This window comes from Gobius niger (genome assembly GCF_951799975.1).
Source record: "Gobius niger genome assembly, chromosome: 1".
Taxonomy (NCBI): domain Eukaryota; kingdom Metazoa; phylum Chordata; class Actinopteri; order Gobiiformes; family Gobiidae; genus Gobius; species Gobius niger.
The window spans coordinates 8,742,395-8,760,573 of NC_136852.1; the positions used below are offsets into that span (position 1 = coordinate 8,742,395).

Genomic DNA, 18,179 nt, shown 5'->3' on the forward strand with positions numbered 1-18,179 from the left:
CGGCTCTGTTTCTGTGAGTCTTTTTAGATTCCAGTATTTCCCCAAAAATTGTAGATACCGACAGTTGTTGGATTTTGGAAAGGACTTTCCTTGTGTATGCTCTCCCTGGGATTCGTTGTTTATTCTAAATATGGCAATAGTGGAAGAGAGGTCTGCCCACTTTCTAAAGTACTAACCATGCTGCTGTCATTCTGCCTTTGTGTCCTTGAGCAAGACGACACCTGCTTCGTCTCTTGTGTCTAGGTGATTTGAGTAGGTGTACAAGTATACATCATTGGCCATTCAGTGTGACCATTCATCTTTTACAAAACATTGGCAAAGAACTCGCGTGCATGAAAAACAAAACAAAATGACAACCGAATTCACAGGACAAGGTGCTAAGTGTGACAGTGCGCCCTGCTGATTCCCCACACTCAGCCTGACCCTCCTCCTCTCTCTCTCTCTCTCTCTCTCTCTCTCTCTCTCTCCCTCCCGCGCACCCTCTCTCCTCTGCGCTCAGTCCGACCAGTGCGCCTCAGTCACACCGGCGAGGCTCCACGCTGCTTTTCTCTCTCTTCTCTCCTCCGCTCGGCACACTCTCCGTTTGCCAGTCCGCAGCCTTCCCTCCAAACTCCCCCTCAGCATCACACGCCGGACGCCCAAGAACTGAAGAGGCTTTGTTCCTTTCCCCACCTTTTTGAAGACCGATCTGACAAATGGAAGACTTCCACTGAGAGTTTTACAAGATCAAAGCCATGCAGACGAGCGCGCAACTCCACAACTAGATTCAAAAAAAGGATTCTGATTTCTTTTCTTTTTAAGCTTTTGACAACTTCTGAGGCGACATGCAGGTGTCTATAGCCTGCACGGACCACAACCTGAAGAGGGGCAATGGAGATCACGGGAAGCAGAACGCCACCAGCCCCAATGTGGTCAACCAGGCCAGGGCAAAGTTCAGAACTGTGGCCATCATCGCGCGAAGCTTTGGCTCTTTCACCCCGCGCCACATCTCGCTCAAAGAGTCCACCGGCAAGCACACGGGCATGAAATACAGGTGGGAGACGGCTGCATTTTCATCACTTTATAACTATTGCCTCCATATCAAGACGAGTTTATAGGAACTTACCGCATTGGTGACTCTTTGGCACTTGATATCAGCCTTTGAATCCTTTCAGTTTTATCACATTGATGGATTGTCTCCTTCATGTTTCAGCATTATGAACTCTGTATTGACTTAGCACATTCAAACGTATGCAGGAACACATGGCAATATGCATAAAACATACAGTAATTTAAAGTAAGCATGAAAGTGAATGCACTTTTGGTGACAATTAGGATCTTTGAGACTCTTAAATGTTGTATTTTCAACCCACCGAAAGGGTTAGGGTTAGGTGCATAGGCTTTCATTTACAATTTGCATGATCAACCAAGGGTATGCAGATGATGTCACTGTATGGCAGAAGCTGAAATAAGTGTCTTTTGACGTTTTGACTTTCCAAAATCCGAGGTCCTGTTGTATGATAATGATGATGATAAGTGCAGCAGTATGATTGCCACTATTGTATACGAACACAGTTGTGTATTGATGGATAACTTGTCCATGGCTTAAATGAGCAGAACATGGTCTTTATGTTTGCAGTTTGATGATATATTGTCTTGTTTTTGACGTGAGTGGATCTCTGAATGAAGTTGATGGTAAATAACAAACAAACAACCAAGGAATAAATGGCATAATTAGCATTTTGTTTTTATTCCACTCCAGAATACTAGATTGATTACCTTTATTATGAGCATTTACTTAAAATCTGATAAAGAAGATGACACAAAATCAATCTTTTTCAAATTGTTTTTCACTTTGCTGACATTTGAGATCTTGATATGGATCTGTAATTTTTTCCCCCCTCGTCTGGTTTGGTTGCTGTCATATTACGGGATGGCTTTGCCTTTCTTCTTGGCAGCATCAGAGGCGCTCCTGTAGTCTGCGGCGTGTTTTCAGGTTTCTGCCCGGGCTCCTCGTTTCAAAGCAACATCCAGATAGATGTACGTCATGCACAAGATCTCATTCCCACTGTGATCTCCATTACTGTCTGCCACTTAAGAAGATTTAGCAGCATGTGATCTCTTACGATCAGGCCAATGTAATACTGTACAACTAATATTATCTGTCACAAATCCCGACCTTTACAACTTCTCTCGTCTGTAATCGACCGGGTTTATTGCTTCACCTATTGATTTGTCAGAAGCTTTTTCATTTTATCTACTCTGGTAAGCCGCCATGTTTGTTTTGGTACAGACGGAAGATGCATTTCTCTGATTGGTTAATCACGCAGAGACACCAGATCCAAGACTACACATCTTTGTAAAGTAACACTAATTAAAGAGTGGCCAGGCTGGGGCTATCGTTGGTTTAACTTGTTGAAACTTTGGCTCCTTCCTCTCGAGAAGAGTTCTTAAAGTGTGCAGATTGGTTAACCCCTTAGAGCTGAAAACGCCTTCAATTTGATACAAACCTGTCGAGATTATTTGAAACATCTTGCTATGAGGATGACAATGAAATTAAAATTACTTTCTATTACGTACTCTTTCTCACCTTCTGCGGACGATCTGTCTCTCATCCGTCTGAGCTTGGGTCCCTTACGCTTTCCTCCAGTTTGCTTTGGGCACTCCTCTAATTTGGGGATTGCTGCCAAACCACGGCACCACTGATCCCTTCACCCTCTCCGAGCCCCAGGTGTTTCTCTAGTTTCTCGTGTTCCTTTTTCCCAATGTTGCAGCCACAACGACTTTCCTCTGTTCCTTTTTCCACCACCACAATATCCGATTGGTTCACCATTGCCATTCAGTCAGTTTATATCAGGAAGTCCCACAGGATCTTAGCTCTTTCTCAACCTTTGGAGGTGTTTCCCACTTTGAGCTTGGGGTTTCCAGCTCATACTCTGCACAGATGTTCCTGTACACGATGCCAGCCACTTTGTTATGGCACTCCATGTATTCCTTCCCTGCCAGCATCACTCTCAGGGGCCTCTGAGACAATTGCCTCTTTGCAAACACACCCGGGGTCTTGTCTGGTGTGGCAGATCTGGGCCTCTATTGCTCCACTGCTCAAGCCCTGATGACACATATTCACATTTACAGTCAAGTGATGTTGCAATCATGAGAACTCTTCCTAGACTCTTCCTGGCATTGCCCATTTCCATCCTCCAATGTTCCTCTTGTGACATTGACAGAGACATGAAGCCAGACTCTTCATATCTCGGGCCCCGGTCTGCCTCCTCCCAACGGAACAGGCCTGATGATACGGCTCCCAGGAGGTTCCCGAAACAGATGCCTCAGCTGGCACCTCTCTCTGGAACACTGACACAAATGTATAACACATTGTACTTTCCTAATTTAAGCCCTGATCATTGCGTTGTGACTCATGATTTGCACAGACGCAGAAAGAAACGATGCTCCACAGTCATCCAGGAAAATAAAGAGTGAAAACATGCTTTTGTTGTGGGTTTCAAAGTTCCGTAGTTCTCCGTAGTGGTTGAAGACTGTGTTTTGGGAGTTTTAGGACCCACCTTCACCTTTTCACGAAAGTTGTGACACAAATAGAAATGTTTATCACAGTTTGACCACATTATTACATTTAGTGTAAAGATGGAGATATAAAAGAACTTCTTTCATAGTTCTGTGGTGTTCAGCGTTGAACAAAGGTTTGACTCTATTTTGACTATGACCTAGTGTTGGAGGATAACATTAAATCGCTATTTATCATACTGGGTCAGGCTGTAGCGTCGTACTATCTCTGTCATAGCCTTGACTATAGTGCTCAGACTCTTGCGTATCAGTATGACGCTCTGAGGGGGTGTTTATCCCTTTTCTGTGGAAGCATAGACAGACTTGAATGGTAGGACTAGCGCAATGTCTCGAGTTCTTGTCTCCGGGTCCCGCACCGATGGTAAATAAACTTCTCCTGTATAAGACATCCAGACTGCTGCCTGTTTTTCATCTATCCTCTCGAACACCATTGTTAATTCTCTAACACCTAGACCTAAACCCTCCTTTAGCCCAATGGTTCCCAACCTTTTTTGTCTCGCAAAGCCAATTATTTAGAAAATAAAACTGAACACACTTTAAATTCCAATTTTTTACAGCAAAGCATAATATGGAAATACTGCAACTGCTACGGTCATGAGATTTGGGTAATGACCGAAAGGACAAGATTGCGGATATAAGCGGTCGAAATTAGCTTCCTTCGCAGGGTGAGGAGCTCAGTCACCCGGGAGGAGCTTGGAGTAGAGAGCTGCTCCTTAATGTTGAAAGGAGCCAGCTGAGGGGGCTAGGGCACCTGCTTCAGATGCCTTCTGGTCACCTCCCGCGGGAGGTGTTCCAGGCATGTCCTATTGGGAGGAGGCCTCGTGGAAGGCCCAGGACACGCTGGTGGGACTATGTCTCGGAGCTGGCCTGGTGTCGCCTCGGGGTCCCCCCAGAACAGCTGGAGGAGGTGTGCGTGGACCGGGAAGTCTGGGCATCTCTGCTGAGACTGCTGCCTCCGCGACCCGGCCCCGGATAAAGCAGAAGAAAATGCATGGATGGATGGATGGATGGATGGATGGATGGATGGATGCAACTGCTACAATTTCTTCTTCCTATGCAATAATTCCAAGAAATCCCCTGCTAATTGCTTGTGTACTCCCTGGCATACTCGTACCCTTGGTTGGGAAACACTGCGTTAACCCACCAATTTGAAATCATCAGTTCTTCATTATTGATAGTGAGGAGTGACTAGCGGAATATCCTTCTCGTTGGCGCCTATATCTTGGCATTTAAGTCGCTAGTTGCTAACAGGATGGCAATAGTTTCCTAACTAAAAATAACAAGAGATGATTCATTTTGCAGCAATTTCCCCAAGAAAATGCGAACAACGTTTCTTGGTAATTGACAGTCTTTCTGCCGGTTTGTCGACCATTGCTTTTCTTGGACGCACTTTGCGGTCACTCTGTCTCTTTATAACAGCAGTTCAGGCCCAAAAAAAAATCATCCACTTCTACTTTTTTGGATGACTAGCAGGCAGCATTTATGCCAAATTCTGCGCTTATATCACAAAATGGACTTGAGCCGCTCCCCTCTGTTGGGCCTGCAGTCTGCCAAGCGTCTGAATAGGACTTGACCCCAGCGTTGCTCCTCTTCCTCCGCCTTTCCCTCCCGTTGCCTGCAGCAGTTCTCGCAGAGCCTTTTACGTAAAACATGGTGCTGTGATCATTCCTGAAACCTGGATATCCCTGTGCAGTGTCTGTGCGGCGCAGAACTGACAGGCCGAATGTAAATACAGAGCGCTTTTGGAGAGACGGACGAGTTAAAGCTCGCTCCTGCGTCAGCTCGGTTACACAAGGCACGTCAGGCTTCACTCCGGCAATCCGACTGCTGCTCGTGGGTGGAATCCGCTCTGATTTCAGTCTGTGCCGTCCACACCGTCAAACGAGGACTCAGGATGTGGGGAAACTGCTGATTATGGAGAATTAGAATGGTTTGCAGGTACAATCCTTAAACGTTTTGATCCATGCTTCCATGCAGGTTTACCAGAAGATGACTGTCTAATAAAAAAGTTATAGTCTAGAGGCTACCAAACTTTTGCAAAACTCCTACTCAAGAGGTCACATAATAGATCATTTGCTCATTAAGAGAGAAGGATCAACCATGAATCGCATTTTGAGGAATTGTATTTTATATTTGGCCTAGTTACAAAAAGAAAAAACAACTGAAATTCAGAATTTCTTTGTCAGGCGAGGAATTACACCCAATTCTCTTCTATGTGGACACAGGGAGAACAGTACTGTTTATTGCAGGTAAACAAACTACCGTAGTTCCGGTAACCTCGCAGATCACTCCGCCGCTGCGTAGCTTGCAACCAGGAAGCTGATGCTGCTCAAATATAAGTTATTTTAAAGCAGTACTAAGTAACTCTTCCCCCTAGAGGCCATAAGCGCAACTGCAGGTGTAGTAGCAAGTTACGATTTTTTAATTTATTAATTGTCTTGGAGAGTAAATACTACGCTGACAGGAAAGGCGAAGGGAGAGAGGGTTACTGTGCATCCAATTATACAATAGAAACATTTTTTTTCACTCAAACTTGGCTGTAAATACTGTTTAAAGTGACGTTAGCCCGCAGTTAGCTTTGCCCGTTAGCATGTTAGCTTCTTCTTCGTGATTACATTAGTGTGTATTGCTTTCTCCGCACCGGGGGCAGTCAAGTTGCAAACATGGTTTTCTGGCCAGAGACACCAGGGGGAGATGAAAGACCCTCCAATCATCCCATAAACACTTGTATTACCCCCACAGGGACTACGGAAAGGATTTATTAAGGTAAATAAGTTACTTAGTACTGCTTTAAATGCAAAATGGTTATATTTCAAAAATGATTCAGTCAACACAGACATTTATATGGGTAGTCTGGTGTTATAAGTGATTTCCCTCAGGTGCACTGTGCTTGACTGTTTTTAATGCAGGCTACTAGTTACCATTGACATGCACTAGCCTAGCACTAGCCTAGCACCACTAAACTCTTCAAATATAAGGACTGCATAAATTAAAAAAAATAATAGTCTCCAGAAATCAACAACACTCTGCATAACTAAGCAATGGTTTTAAGAAAATCAATTATAGGCTCAACAAAGGCGTGACAGGTGATTAGCCACTTTAGCTTCATTGGTATTGTACACAAAAGGGACCAAAAATAATCCCTACAGTATGGATTTATTTTGAGTCTCCTTGGCTGTTGATCAACTCCTCTTGCAAAGTGAAAACCGCAATATGTGGAAATTTGGCACAGAGCAAGCGCGTCCTACAACTGCTTTGCTGCGCCTGTTGAATGCCAGCTCCGTGCACTGGCGCTGCGTCCTGTCCTGCCAGGTTGTCATTAAAAGTTCAGTAGGCAGATAGTGAAAATAGCTCATCACAAAAGCTGGTCTTAAGTTTCTCCTGCACTTCGTATAAACAATGGGATGAAAAGAATGACAGGAGAGAGAGGGATGGAAACACACAGAGAACACTGATGAGCAGGCTATGCATGTGCAAATCACTCAGCGCCTTGTAAGAGCTGACAGTGTAATGTGGAGCACAGTACTGGACTGAATTATAAATCAGTGATGAATTTGAACTGATATTTTTGTTGCTTGCTAACCTAGTTAATCTTAGTATTTTTTAATTATAGCTCGCCACAATAAGAATTACACCTAAAGGATTCACATTAACACATTAATCTTAGTCAAATGCACCAGATTACAAGGCGCACACGAGACATAATGAAAGGCAATGCAATTGTTCTTTAGTTGTTTCTAATTATGTTTCAAGTTCAAATTCACGTACAGGTTAAAGGCCCAGTACTTGATTTGCTTTTTACCGTTGACAAAAATGAAAGAGATAGTGAAAAGTTTAAACTGTTAGTTGTGTCCAAAGTCATTCCCTACATACATGTAGGGCTGCTCGATTATTGAAAAAATAATAATCACGATTATTTTAGTCATAATTGAAATCACGAGTATTTAAACGATTATTTGTTGCCTTTATTTGTTGCATTTATTTTATATATATATTTATTTATATTACATTTATATATTTATCAATACATTTAAAAAAAACTGCTGAATATTTTCTGTTTCCTAAACAGTCATAAAAGTACAAATGATTTCAAGTATACCTCGATTAAGGAGAGGTCTCTGTTTCACACCTGCCACCTGCTGGCCAGCCCTCACACCTGCACAAGTAAACTGAGCAGCGCAGCCTGATGACATCATCACACAGCACTGTTTTTCCGGTTATGCTAATTTTGTAATCGTTTAGTGTAATAATCGAAATTTTAATCGAATTTCGATTAACTGCACAGCCGTACATACTGTACATGGTACGGTGGCGCAGCAGTTAGCTTTCGTGAGTAGAGTTTGCATGTTCTCCCCGTGTCTGTGTAGGTTTCCTCTGGGCACTCCGGTTTCCCCTACAACTAAAAACATGTACAATAGGCCAGGATGAATGAGAGTGTGTTTGTGAGTGCGAGTGTGGGATGTGTGTTCATTAACATGCACTGTCCCGACCAAATAAACCCATAAATACATAACACATTTCTGCGGGCTGAGCTGAACCTCAGTTTGCTGACGAAGCCTTTTGGATGAGAGGCGAAACGCTCGAGACTTCAACTACAGAGTACAGAAGATGATTCAAGAACCTTCACACATTTCTAACATCCCAATTCTTCTCAGGGATTTGTTTTTAAGCACAATTCTCAGAGCCACTTTTTAGGGTAATGCTAACAAAACGTAGCCTGCAAGCTCACAATTAAAAGCACTATAATAGCATGGACAGTCTGTTTTTCTCAAAATACTGCATATTCAATAAATTTAAATAAAACAAAACAGCTTTAATTTCACTACCAGTGAAAAAAAAAAATCAGGTACAAGGCCTTTAATTGTCTCAATTAAAGGCCCTGTACCTGATTATCGCCTACTTCTTCCTGAAGCTGTATGGAAACGGGGGCAGGCTCCGGAAACTCCCTGATCTAATGGACCTCCCCTTAAGCCATTGTTGAACACCAGCTTGTCATTTCAATCTCCATGTGTTTGTCTGACACATTGTCCTATTTTTTTTCTTCCACTATTTTTGTCCACCCTATTCGAAATAATGGAGCCGGCTTCAAAAACACGCCACCCTCTCTCTTAGTCCATTCTTAATGTACAGTTTAATATAGTTCACTGTGTGTTCCCCTTGTGTTTTCAGAACATTACCATCCTACTTACTGAAGCACTTGCCAGTTTGAATACATTGATGTTGATTCAGGCATTTTAAAGATTTTTAACACATTGGTTTTAAATATCCAATAATTTGTCTCCTGTCTTCACAGTTAGCTGATATTTGCTGTATAATTCCTTCTTTAGTCAATATTAACCATTATTCGTCCTCTGTCATAACATCCACATGACCTCTTCACCGCTCTCTTTGCCTTTAGCAGGTCATTAAAATATTTAACAGCGTGTGACGGAGGGCGTGTGTTGTGTACTCCGGTCATTGACATGGAGCGCTCACTGTGTGGATTACGTGGATTTATGGACTTAAGGAAAATGGCTGCCCTCATGGAAATCTCGAATGTTGGAATAGAAGGCAGTCTCCCGCTGTTCGGCCAATACACTGTGGGGAGAGTTCATTCAGCTGATAGCGATTTCCTTTACTTTGAGGTGGCACGGCGCTCAGTCAATAGGTTGGGCTGGGTTCATGTTGTAACTTTTGTTTAGCCCGTAAGCTTTATTTGACAGGACAGCCCAGGGTGTAAGAAAATTGAGTGTTTAATCTTGCCTGCTGGGCCCTGACGTTCACGATTTGGGGCGTTTTAAACAATTCTCAAAAAGACAGTCATTGCCTAAAGACATATACAAAAAAATAACAAAAAAGCAGCAGTTATGCATTATCTTTCTTTACGTCCCTTGGTCTAAGTTTTCCCACTTCTTCACTGTGTATAAGACACTTTCTGATTCCACAAAAAAGGGTCACACACTGCGATATTTGGTTGGACACTTCCCGCTTTCATTACAGCGCGCATTCACTTATTATTGTTTTAATAAGTCCGGTGCTGCATTCATGTTGCTTGTATTGATGATGGGAGAGTGTGACCACTGCGCACTGCCTTCTCCAGCACATCCCAACGGTTCTCAGTGAGGTTAAAATCTGGCAAATCCAAGTGTGAAAATGATGTCTCATTTGCCTGGCCAGCCGTCCACTCCTGCTTTTGTTTCTGTTCAAAAACAGGACCGTCTGGAGCTTTACTAACAGCCAATCAAATCTGGGCTGAGTATCTGAGTAAAATATTTTCTTAAATGTACTTAAAGGGACTACATGCAAGTTGGTCATTTTATGCTCACTACTGCCACCTCAGGTCTTACGTGTAAGTGCAGTGCAGGATTTTAGAGCCATTCTATACATTAGGACATGGCTGGAACATGAAGGGGGATGAAAATACTTAGTTTTAACATTTTTAAACTCTGTATAGTCCCTTTAAGGGCTAAGGTAAGGTTAGGGATAGTTGTAAAAACAAAAACATGCCCCATGCCGAACTGTGGAGCGGATGAGACACAAGAACATCTGTTTTTAGACTGTTATAGAACTCAAGAAATCTGGACTCAACTCCGAAACATCGGACTAATTTTTACAATTAATTACAACTCTGTCATCCATTGGATCTTCACAGAAAACTTCACTTTAAATAAAACTCAACTTTTCCAACTGGTCATCGCCATAGCTGCAATAAAAATATGGAAGACACGATCAAAACTAACCACGACACAGACTTTTATAGACAGTTCAACAGTTTGCGAACAAATTTCCACAGAACTCAAAAGAAGACAATCACTGGACATTACGAAACAACTTCCCTGGAACATTTTAAAATTGTAAACAGTATTGTACCTTTGTATTATTTGAATGAAATGCACTTTATTTGTTCTGAAAATAATATGTAAAATTGTTAAATCTTAAATAAAGGAATTAAAAAAAAAAAAAGTTAGGGATAGTTCTAGTAGGCCCACATATTTTTAATAATTATCTGACAATTAGACCTCAGTGTCGGAGTGGGGGGATGTGACCTTTCTTAAATGTACTTAACAAGAATGCTGATGCTTCATCTTTTCTAAGAGGATTTTCTTCTTTTTGCTGTCTATCGCTTTGTCCCGTTTATTTAAGATATGAATCGAGTTGAAAATGACTTATCCTTTAATTTTTTGGGGGCAAAAACGACAGATCGTTCACATTTGTCCCCACTCTTCTGGCCGGTGCATTTTAAAACCATTAACTTTCTTGTTTACAAAATACACTGCGGCTTGCGACATATCAGGCTTTCCTGTTTGGTTAATACACTTATCAATCACACCCATGGAGATTTTTTTAAGAAATCACCCCTGGTCCCAGACACACGTCTTTGTAAAGAGTAGGATAGTGTGCATTCGTCTCATATTCCCTGAAGCACTCTTTCACAATGTGACATCAGGGAAGAAGAAACCCATTACAGGAGGAATAACCTGGTCATTCAAGATGTTCAGCTCAGTCTTTGGGCACATAGTGTTACTGAACCTACACCCCAGATCACAACAGTTTGTTACATCCAGGTGCTGACTTTTTTGTTGTCAACCTATTCATCTACAAATCACTGTATGTGGAGTAATGCTTTGTAAAGGTTGTTCAAAAGCTCTACACCCTGTCAAATAGAATGTTACAGAATGACCTGATCTCACTTTACTGCTCCCTCTCTGTAGAACAGTAGGAGCCGGTCTCTGAGCTCCTCATGAGAGGCACCGTGAGCTGAGGCGATGCCCTTGGCTGTCCCGCAGGACTCAGATAATAGTCGTAATTGTCACAGCTCTGCAGCACCAAGAAATTTGCAATGACATCTCGTTCCTTATCTCCCGGCTGCAGTTTGTCTATAGACTGTAACGCTGTGTGAAAGATTCGAGTGTGTATGTGCGAGATAAATTATTTTGGGTTGCTGACTGGACTGCTCTGTCAACGTATTCTCTCTGCACTCACTTTTGTTTAACATTATAATGGGATCCGATTGTTTGACTGTGATGACTCATAACATAAACTCAAACATAAATCTTTAACATCATAGTGGAGTCAGAACAAAGTTTAGGTCTGGATGGTAAACTCCACGACACAAAGATGCAGCCTCAATAAAACTCAGTGCGGATTTCATTACAGTAAAAACTATTATTTAAAGTGATGTTCAGTAAGATTGTAGCTTTCTGTGAAGTTTGATCGATCTCCCCGTGTCTGCGTAGGTTTCACTCCCACTAAAAACATGCGCATTAGGCTCAACACATCGATGGTGGTTTGTGGCGGTGGCAGGGATCGATGGCACAGATTGGCAGGCTCGATTCCACCAGACTACCTCATAAGGCAGCTGTGGCTACAAAGGTACAGCTTGCCACCACCGAGTATGTTGTGAATGCAAGTTGTCCCATGTAAAGCACCATGTCTGTGAAAAGCGCAGTACAAATAAAGGCCTTTCCCAATACATTTGTAAGACATTTAAACACAGACCATCGCTTAAAATTTGAATTGTTTTTTGTTGTAATGTTGAAATCACCACAAAAACCTTTATAATACAGCTGTGAAAGTCAATGCCTCGGCCAAAATCCATGAGTATTTGGCTATAAGGTTAACATGAGATAAGATAAGATGAGATAGGCTTTATTATTTACACAATGGAGAAATGTTACTTGTTGCATTCCGCTCTCAGAAACACTCAGGGTGTGCAAATAGACAGGACTTAAAAAATGTAATAGTAAACCGTGGTATCTTATATACAATGACTACCATGGACTTTGAGGGGACAGAATAACAAAGTAAACAGACAATAACAAAAAATGTTGTAGTATTAATCAATATTTATCAGTATTAACAGTGCAGGTTTGCGATCATAGTGCAAATGGTTGATAAAGTGACGGAGATAAGTGATGTAAATACAGGGATTATTGCATGTATTCTGCACATGTTAAAGGGACTATACAGAGTTTACAATTTTAAAAAATTAGGTATTTTCCTACATGTTCCAGCCATGTCCTAATTTGTTGAATGAGCCCAGACCTGTTCACCACAACTGCCTCTAAAATCCTGCACTGTCACTCAAAAAAGTGTTAATTCGGGTCCAAAGTTCTGTCATGCACGAGCTTCAGTTACACGTAAGACCTGAGGTGGCAGTAGTGAGTATAAAAATTACCAGCTTGCATCTTGTCCCTTTAAGGAGTACTTCATTGTCCCCATAGGCAAGGCAAGTTTATTTATGCTGCACATTTCACACACTGGGCTACGGAAACTCATTGCTGCCAATGTGAGTGAAACTTTTTTGACTGCGCTTTCTCGTTCTAACGTAATGCCATCTCGTTCTAACGTAATGCCATCTCGTTCTAACGTAATGCCATCTCGTTCTAACGTAATACCATCTCGTTCTAACGTGTTGCCAATGTCGTTCTAACGTGTTGCCAATGTCGTTCTAACGTGTTGCCAATGTCGTTCTAACGTGTTGCCAATGTCGTTCTAACGTGTTGCCAATGTCGTTCTAACGAGTTGCCAATGTCGTTCTAACGTGTTGCCAATGTCGTTCTAACGAGTTGCCAATGTCGTTCTAACGAGTTGCCAAAAGCCCAGCGCACACCAGAGCGCAGCGCCACATCATCTGACGCGCGTCCATTTCGGCACAGGCGGCGCGTCAGGGCACTTCAGTTCAGAGGTTTTTCCTCAAACCATGTGGTGCTTTAAACGCGTAATTCATACATTTATCACAAACAGGGAGACTGCCGTACACTTTGTTTAAGGGGATGATAGAAGCAGCGGAGACAGAACCATCATCAGGGCTCAGGTGGAGCATGTTAAACTCGCCAGTCCCCTATTAACCTGCAAAAGAGAGCCACGTTTTCTCTCTCTCGCAACATGGACATACGTGTCTTATTTTATTAATGATAAATGTATGAATTACGCGTTTAAAGCACCACATGGTTTGAGGAAAAGCCTCTGAACTGAAGTGCCCTGACGCGCCGCCTGTGCCGAAATGGACGCGCGTCAGATGATGTGCCGCTGCGCTCTGGTGTGCGTTGGGCTTTTGGCAACTCGTTAGAACGACATTGGCAACTCGTTAGAACGACATTGGCAACACGTTAGAACGACATTGGCAACACGTTAGAACGACATTGGCAACACGTTAGAACGACATTGGCAACACGTTAGAACGACATTGGCAACACGTTAGAACGACATTGGCAACACGTTAGAACGACATTGGCAACACGTTAGAACGACATTGGCAACACGTTAGAACGAGATGGTATTACGTTAGAACGAGATGGTATTACGTTAGAACGAGATGGTATTACGTTAGAACGAGATGGTATTACGTTAGAACGAGATGGTATTACGTTAGAACGAGATGGTATTACGTTAGAACGAGATGGCATTACGTTAGAACGAGATGGTATTACGTTAGAACGAGATGGTATTACGTTAGAACGAGATGGTATTACGTTAGAACGAGATGGTATTACGTTAGAACGAGATGGTATTACGTTAGAACGAGATGGCATTACGTTAGAACAAGATGGCATTACGTTCGAACGAGAAAGCGCAGTCAAAAAAGTTTCACTGACATTGGCAGCAATGAGTTTCCGTACTGGGCAACTCAATGCACTATACGGAAATTTTTGCAACTGGGCTAAGGAGCAGTGGGTGCCGAGCCCGGAGACCGGATGTGGAGATGTGGAGCTAGGCTGATGGTCAGTATCACCTGGCTGGAGGATTCACCTATTGTACATGTTTTTAGTGGTCTGGGAAACCTATCCGTGTTTCCTCCAACGTACCTGGAGGAAACTTGTGTATAGGCAGAACATGCAAACTCCACACAGAAAGTTGGGAACCGAACCTGGGACCTTCTTGCTGTAATAATGTCATTATAATGCAAGTAACGCAATAATTTTCAGTATCGCACTTTTACATTACAAGGAATGAGACCACTTCCTGAACCCACTTTACATTCTCCGGTGTCATCAACAAGTGCTAAAGTTTATCTCTTCACTTAACCACTCTTCACGCCCCTCTCATCGCGGTTTAGATCTCTCTTTGTGAAGCAGCAGCGCGTGTGCGTGAGAGTGAGCTTGTCTGTTCGCCTAATGTAAAACAAGGTCTACAACACGATGCATGTTATTCCATCTCACATCAAAGCGGCGCTGCGTGGATGATATAAGTGCGGTGGTGCTGAGAGGTGGTGTTGGAGAGTCCCTTTGTGAGCGCATCCATACGAAGGCCATATAATTGACTCCTGTCGCCATGGAGATGCGGATGAGAGCATGAGGAGGACGCTGTGTGGGTTTATCTGGTGCTCGTGTGGTCGGGTTTCATACAACACTTTTACAATCAATTACACCAGTTTTTTTCTACAGGAAGAATTAGCATATTCTGATGTAACAGTGAATGGAAGGTTTTACGGCAGATTAATCGTGTTGGACTGTAGAGATTGCCACGTTGCATCTTGTCAGGAGTAGAGAGCAACCGCAGTGCAGCCCCCGGGGACCTGTCTCCAAATTTTGAGGCTTATCTACTGTACAAAAGTGGCCAGCTGGATTTAACAAACTGTTCTGATGTGAGGTCGCAGCAGTTGGTCAGGTCTAAGTTCAGCAACGCTCTGCACAAAGAGTGAGATCGGCTGATGATGATTCGCCCATATATGGTCATGTTTGAAAACAGTTAAAGTGATATTCTGTAAGTTTGCAAAGTGAAGAGAGATAGGGGGAAATGTGAAAGCAAACTCCTCCCCTCTTGGACCAGAAAGCCGTTCTTAGTTTGCAAAATGAGGAGAGCAGGAACAGAATTTTTTAAAGTAAACAATCAAGCTCCTCCCCCTCCCCTCCTGATTGGATCTGACAGGCTGGTTCACAGGAAAAGCTCGTCTCATTGGTCAATGCGAGAGGATGCTAGACGCTGATTAGCTGAAGAAATCTGGGAAGGAGGGACTTTACAAAAAAAATCATATTCATGTACAGTGGGGAAAAAAGTATTTGGTCAGTTTCACATAGACATTCTATTGGATTTTGGCCAAATACTTTTTTTCCCCCACTGTATATCAAAATGCAAAACCAGGTGGTCAATTTTGCAAGTTTAAAAAATTTGCAAAACATTTAGACTTCCAGACTATCACTTTAAGGGAGAAAACAATTTCTCTAATTATTAAAAAACTACTTTAACAAATGCTGAATTATGAACATAGTTTTCTACTAAATAACGATACAAAGACTTGGGGAGGAGCAACGTTTTTCAACAGCCCAAAAATACATAAAAAACGGACATATGATGTAACATGATGCTACATGTTAGCAGCGTGCTAATGCTAACGCTCAATCTGCTGTGAATAAACATCCATAGGGACCCGATTTAAACTTTACTTTATTTTTATGTGATAAATAAGTTAATATTACACCAGAAAATTACTGAAAGGTGTGAAAAACTGTCTTTCCCAGGAGATTCTACTTTCCCCCTCGGCAAAGCCACGCCCCCTTCTATGACGCGATGCCGTCTGTATCTGTTGCATCAATGGAAATCTTCTTCCTTGATGTCACAGGTATATCCCAAGATGTCAAAGCCAGGATACACTGGGCTCACATTGTGAAAGAGTGCTTCATGTAGACATCTATGGCACAGAGTCCAGATCTTAACTTCATTGATAATCTTTGGGATGTGCTGGAGAAGGCTTTGCACAGTGGTCGCACTCTTCCATAATCAATACACGATCTTAGTGAAAAATGAATGCACTGGATCTTTTGACTCTGCAGAAGCTTCTTTTTAATTAACATATAGCACTTTTTTAGTTGTCATGGTGTGAGTTAGATTATCAAATTACTTTGCACAACTGACATTAATTAACATTAACATCAAGTTTCGCAGTTTCAAGGGAGATTTTGCAGTTGTCTTCATTTCCCCGACCATAAGAAACAAGCGGCAATATATGCCTGCGCTGCAGCAAAACTAATTATACCCTTTTAGTGCGCGAACAATAATGTCCCGAGTCGGCATCATTTTAAAAGCAGAAGGCGGCAGCGCTCATGTCCTCGCTGCAGCGCAGGAAACTAATTCCACGGCAGAGCCCAAGCCAATGTGTCCAGCGCTTTGATTCAATTTGTGCAAAATAAAGGTTAATGGAAGTGAGCCTGTGTTCAGCCAGATCTAACAAGATGACCTTTTCTGAACCACAACTGGGTTTAACTCGCGTTTGAGGCTTTGGCAACAGCAACAAACACACATTAAGTTGATGGCCAGATTGGCAATGCTGATGGATGGAGCTGCTCACAAAAAACAAAAACAACCTCAGCAACAGTTTATTTGAACTCCCAATATTAATCTCAATGTATTCAGAATTTTCTTTTCGTCAAGCATTCAAAGTAATTAAAATTCAACTTTATTTTTTTTTAAAACCTACAGAAGATTACATATGGGTAATAGTGGTGCTTTATATACCCATTAAGTCAATTCATTCAGCAATAAAACCCTTTTTATCCGTTATTTAACCAGGAATATCCCACTCACATTTCAGAATCTCATGTTTAGGGGAGGTCTGGGTAGGGTGGCAAAATTCTGGGAATTTACAACTTTGGAAATTTTCCTAGGAAATTATCAGGGATGGATGGGAATAAACAGGGGATTAACACAACTGAGAGTTGCTTTGTTAAAGCTATAAACTGCAGCAGAATCTGATTTGAATATACACTGAAATACCAATCACAGGAGAGATGAAAAGTCTCTTCCCTATTTCAGACCATCAAAGTTTGAAGAGGACAATATTTTAGGTGTGTGGCAAATACAATTAAGGTAATTGAGTAACTAATAGTTCACACAACAAAAAATGCAAACATTATAATGTTTATTTCATTGTTTTGACAGTTTGTAGTTTTTGAAAATTCTCCAAATTTCCAGGCTAATGAAACCGAGATGCAGGGAGAGCAGAGCACACTCTACACAGTGAGGCCTGAGAATCAAAACCCGGGACCTTCTTGCTTTGAGGCGAGAACGCTAAATGTTGCCAACTTGCATTGGGCAAGGGGTGCCGCTCCATCCACATTCCGGACGATATTTCTCCACCCAGGGAAGGGCCTTTTGATTCTTCTCTCTAGAAATATCGTCCGAAATGTGTAGACGGAGGAGCAGGGATCCACCCGAAACATGAAAGCTCCAAATGGAATGGACCCATCCAATCTGGGAATCGATGTTGATACTGTCGTGAAGCTACTAGCCACTTCGTCAATATGCAGGCAGTCTCACATTTTAAATGCATTAGCGCAAATAGCATGAGTGTTTACTGGCACATAAAACTTAACTGTACCAAAACTAAAATGGTACAGTTCTACTTTTTGGTGTTGCCAACTTGGAAACACTGAAAATGCAACTTGATGAATTCAGTTTGGGTCGTTTTTTAAAACACTCACACACTCACACTCACAACCTCACAGACCTCCTACAACACAACCGCCCATCCCGTCGCCTCCGCTCTGCTGACTTAAACCTTCTCAAACCCATCACCAAATCAACGCACAGAACTTTGGGGGACTTCACCATCGCCGCCCCCACCCTCTGGAAATCACTCCCCATCCACATCAGAAACTCCGACTCACTGACCACCTACAAAAAACTGCTCAAAACTTGTT

The 18,179-nt window shown here is 42.3% G+C and overlaps 1 protein-coding gene across 2 annotated transcripts in view; it reads left to right on the forward strand.

The window, feature by feature from the left end:
* Window positions 1-18,179, forward strand: part of kcnab1a (potassium voltage-gated channel subfamily A regulatory beta subunit 1a) — a 173,793-nt gene that overhangs the window by 57,261 nt on the left and 98,353 nt on the right. Inside the window, exon 1 of one of the 2 annotated variants that reach the window (XM_079575384.1) lies at window positions 375-1,033. The exons of the other annotated variant lie outside the window; for it this stretch is intronic. Coding sequence (XP_079431510.1) covers window positions 825-1,033 — 209 coding nt within the window. The 5' untranslated portion in view covers window positions 375-824. Of the gene's footprint in view, window positions 1-374; window positions 1,034-18,179 lie in introns of those variants that run through there. 2 annotated transcript variants of the gene reach the window in all.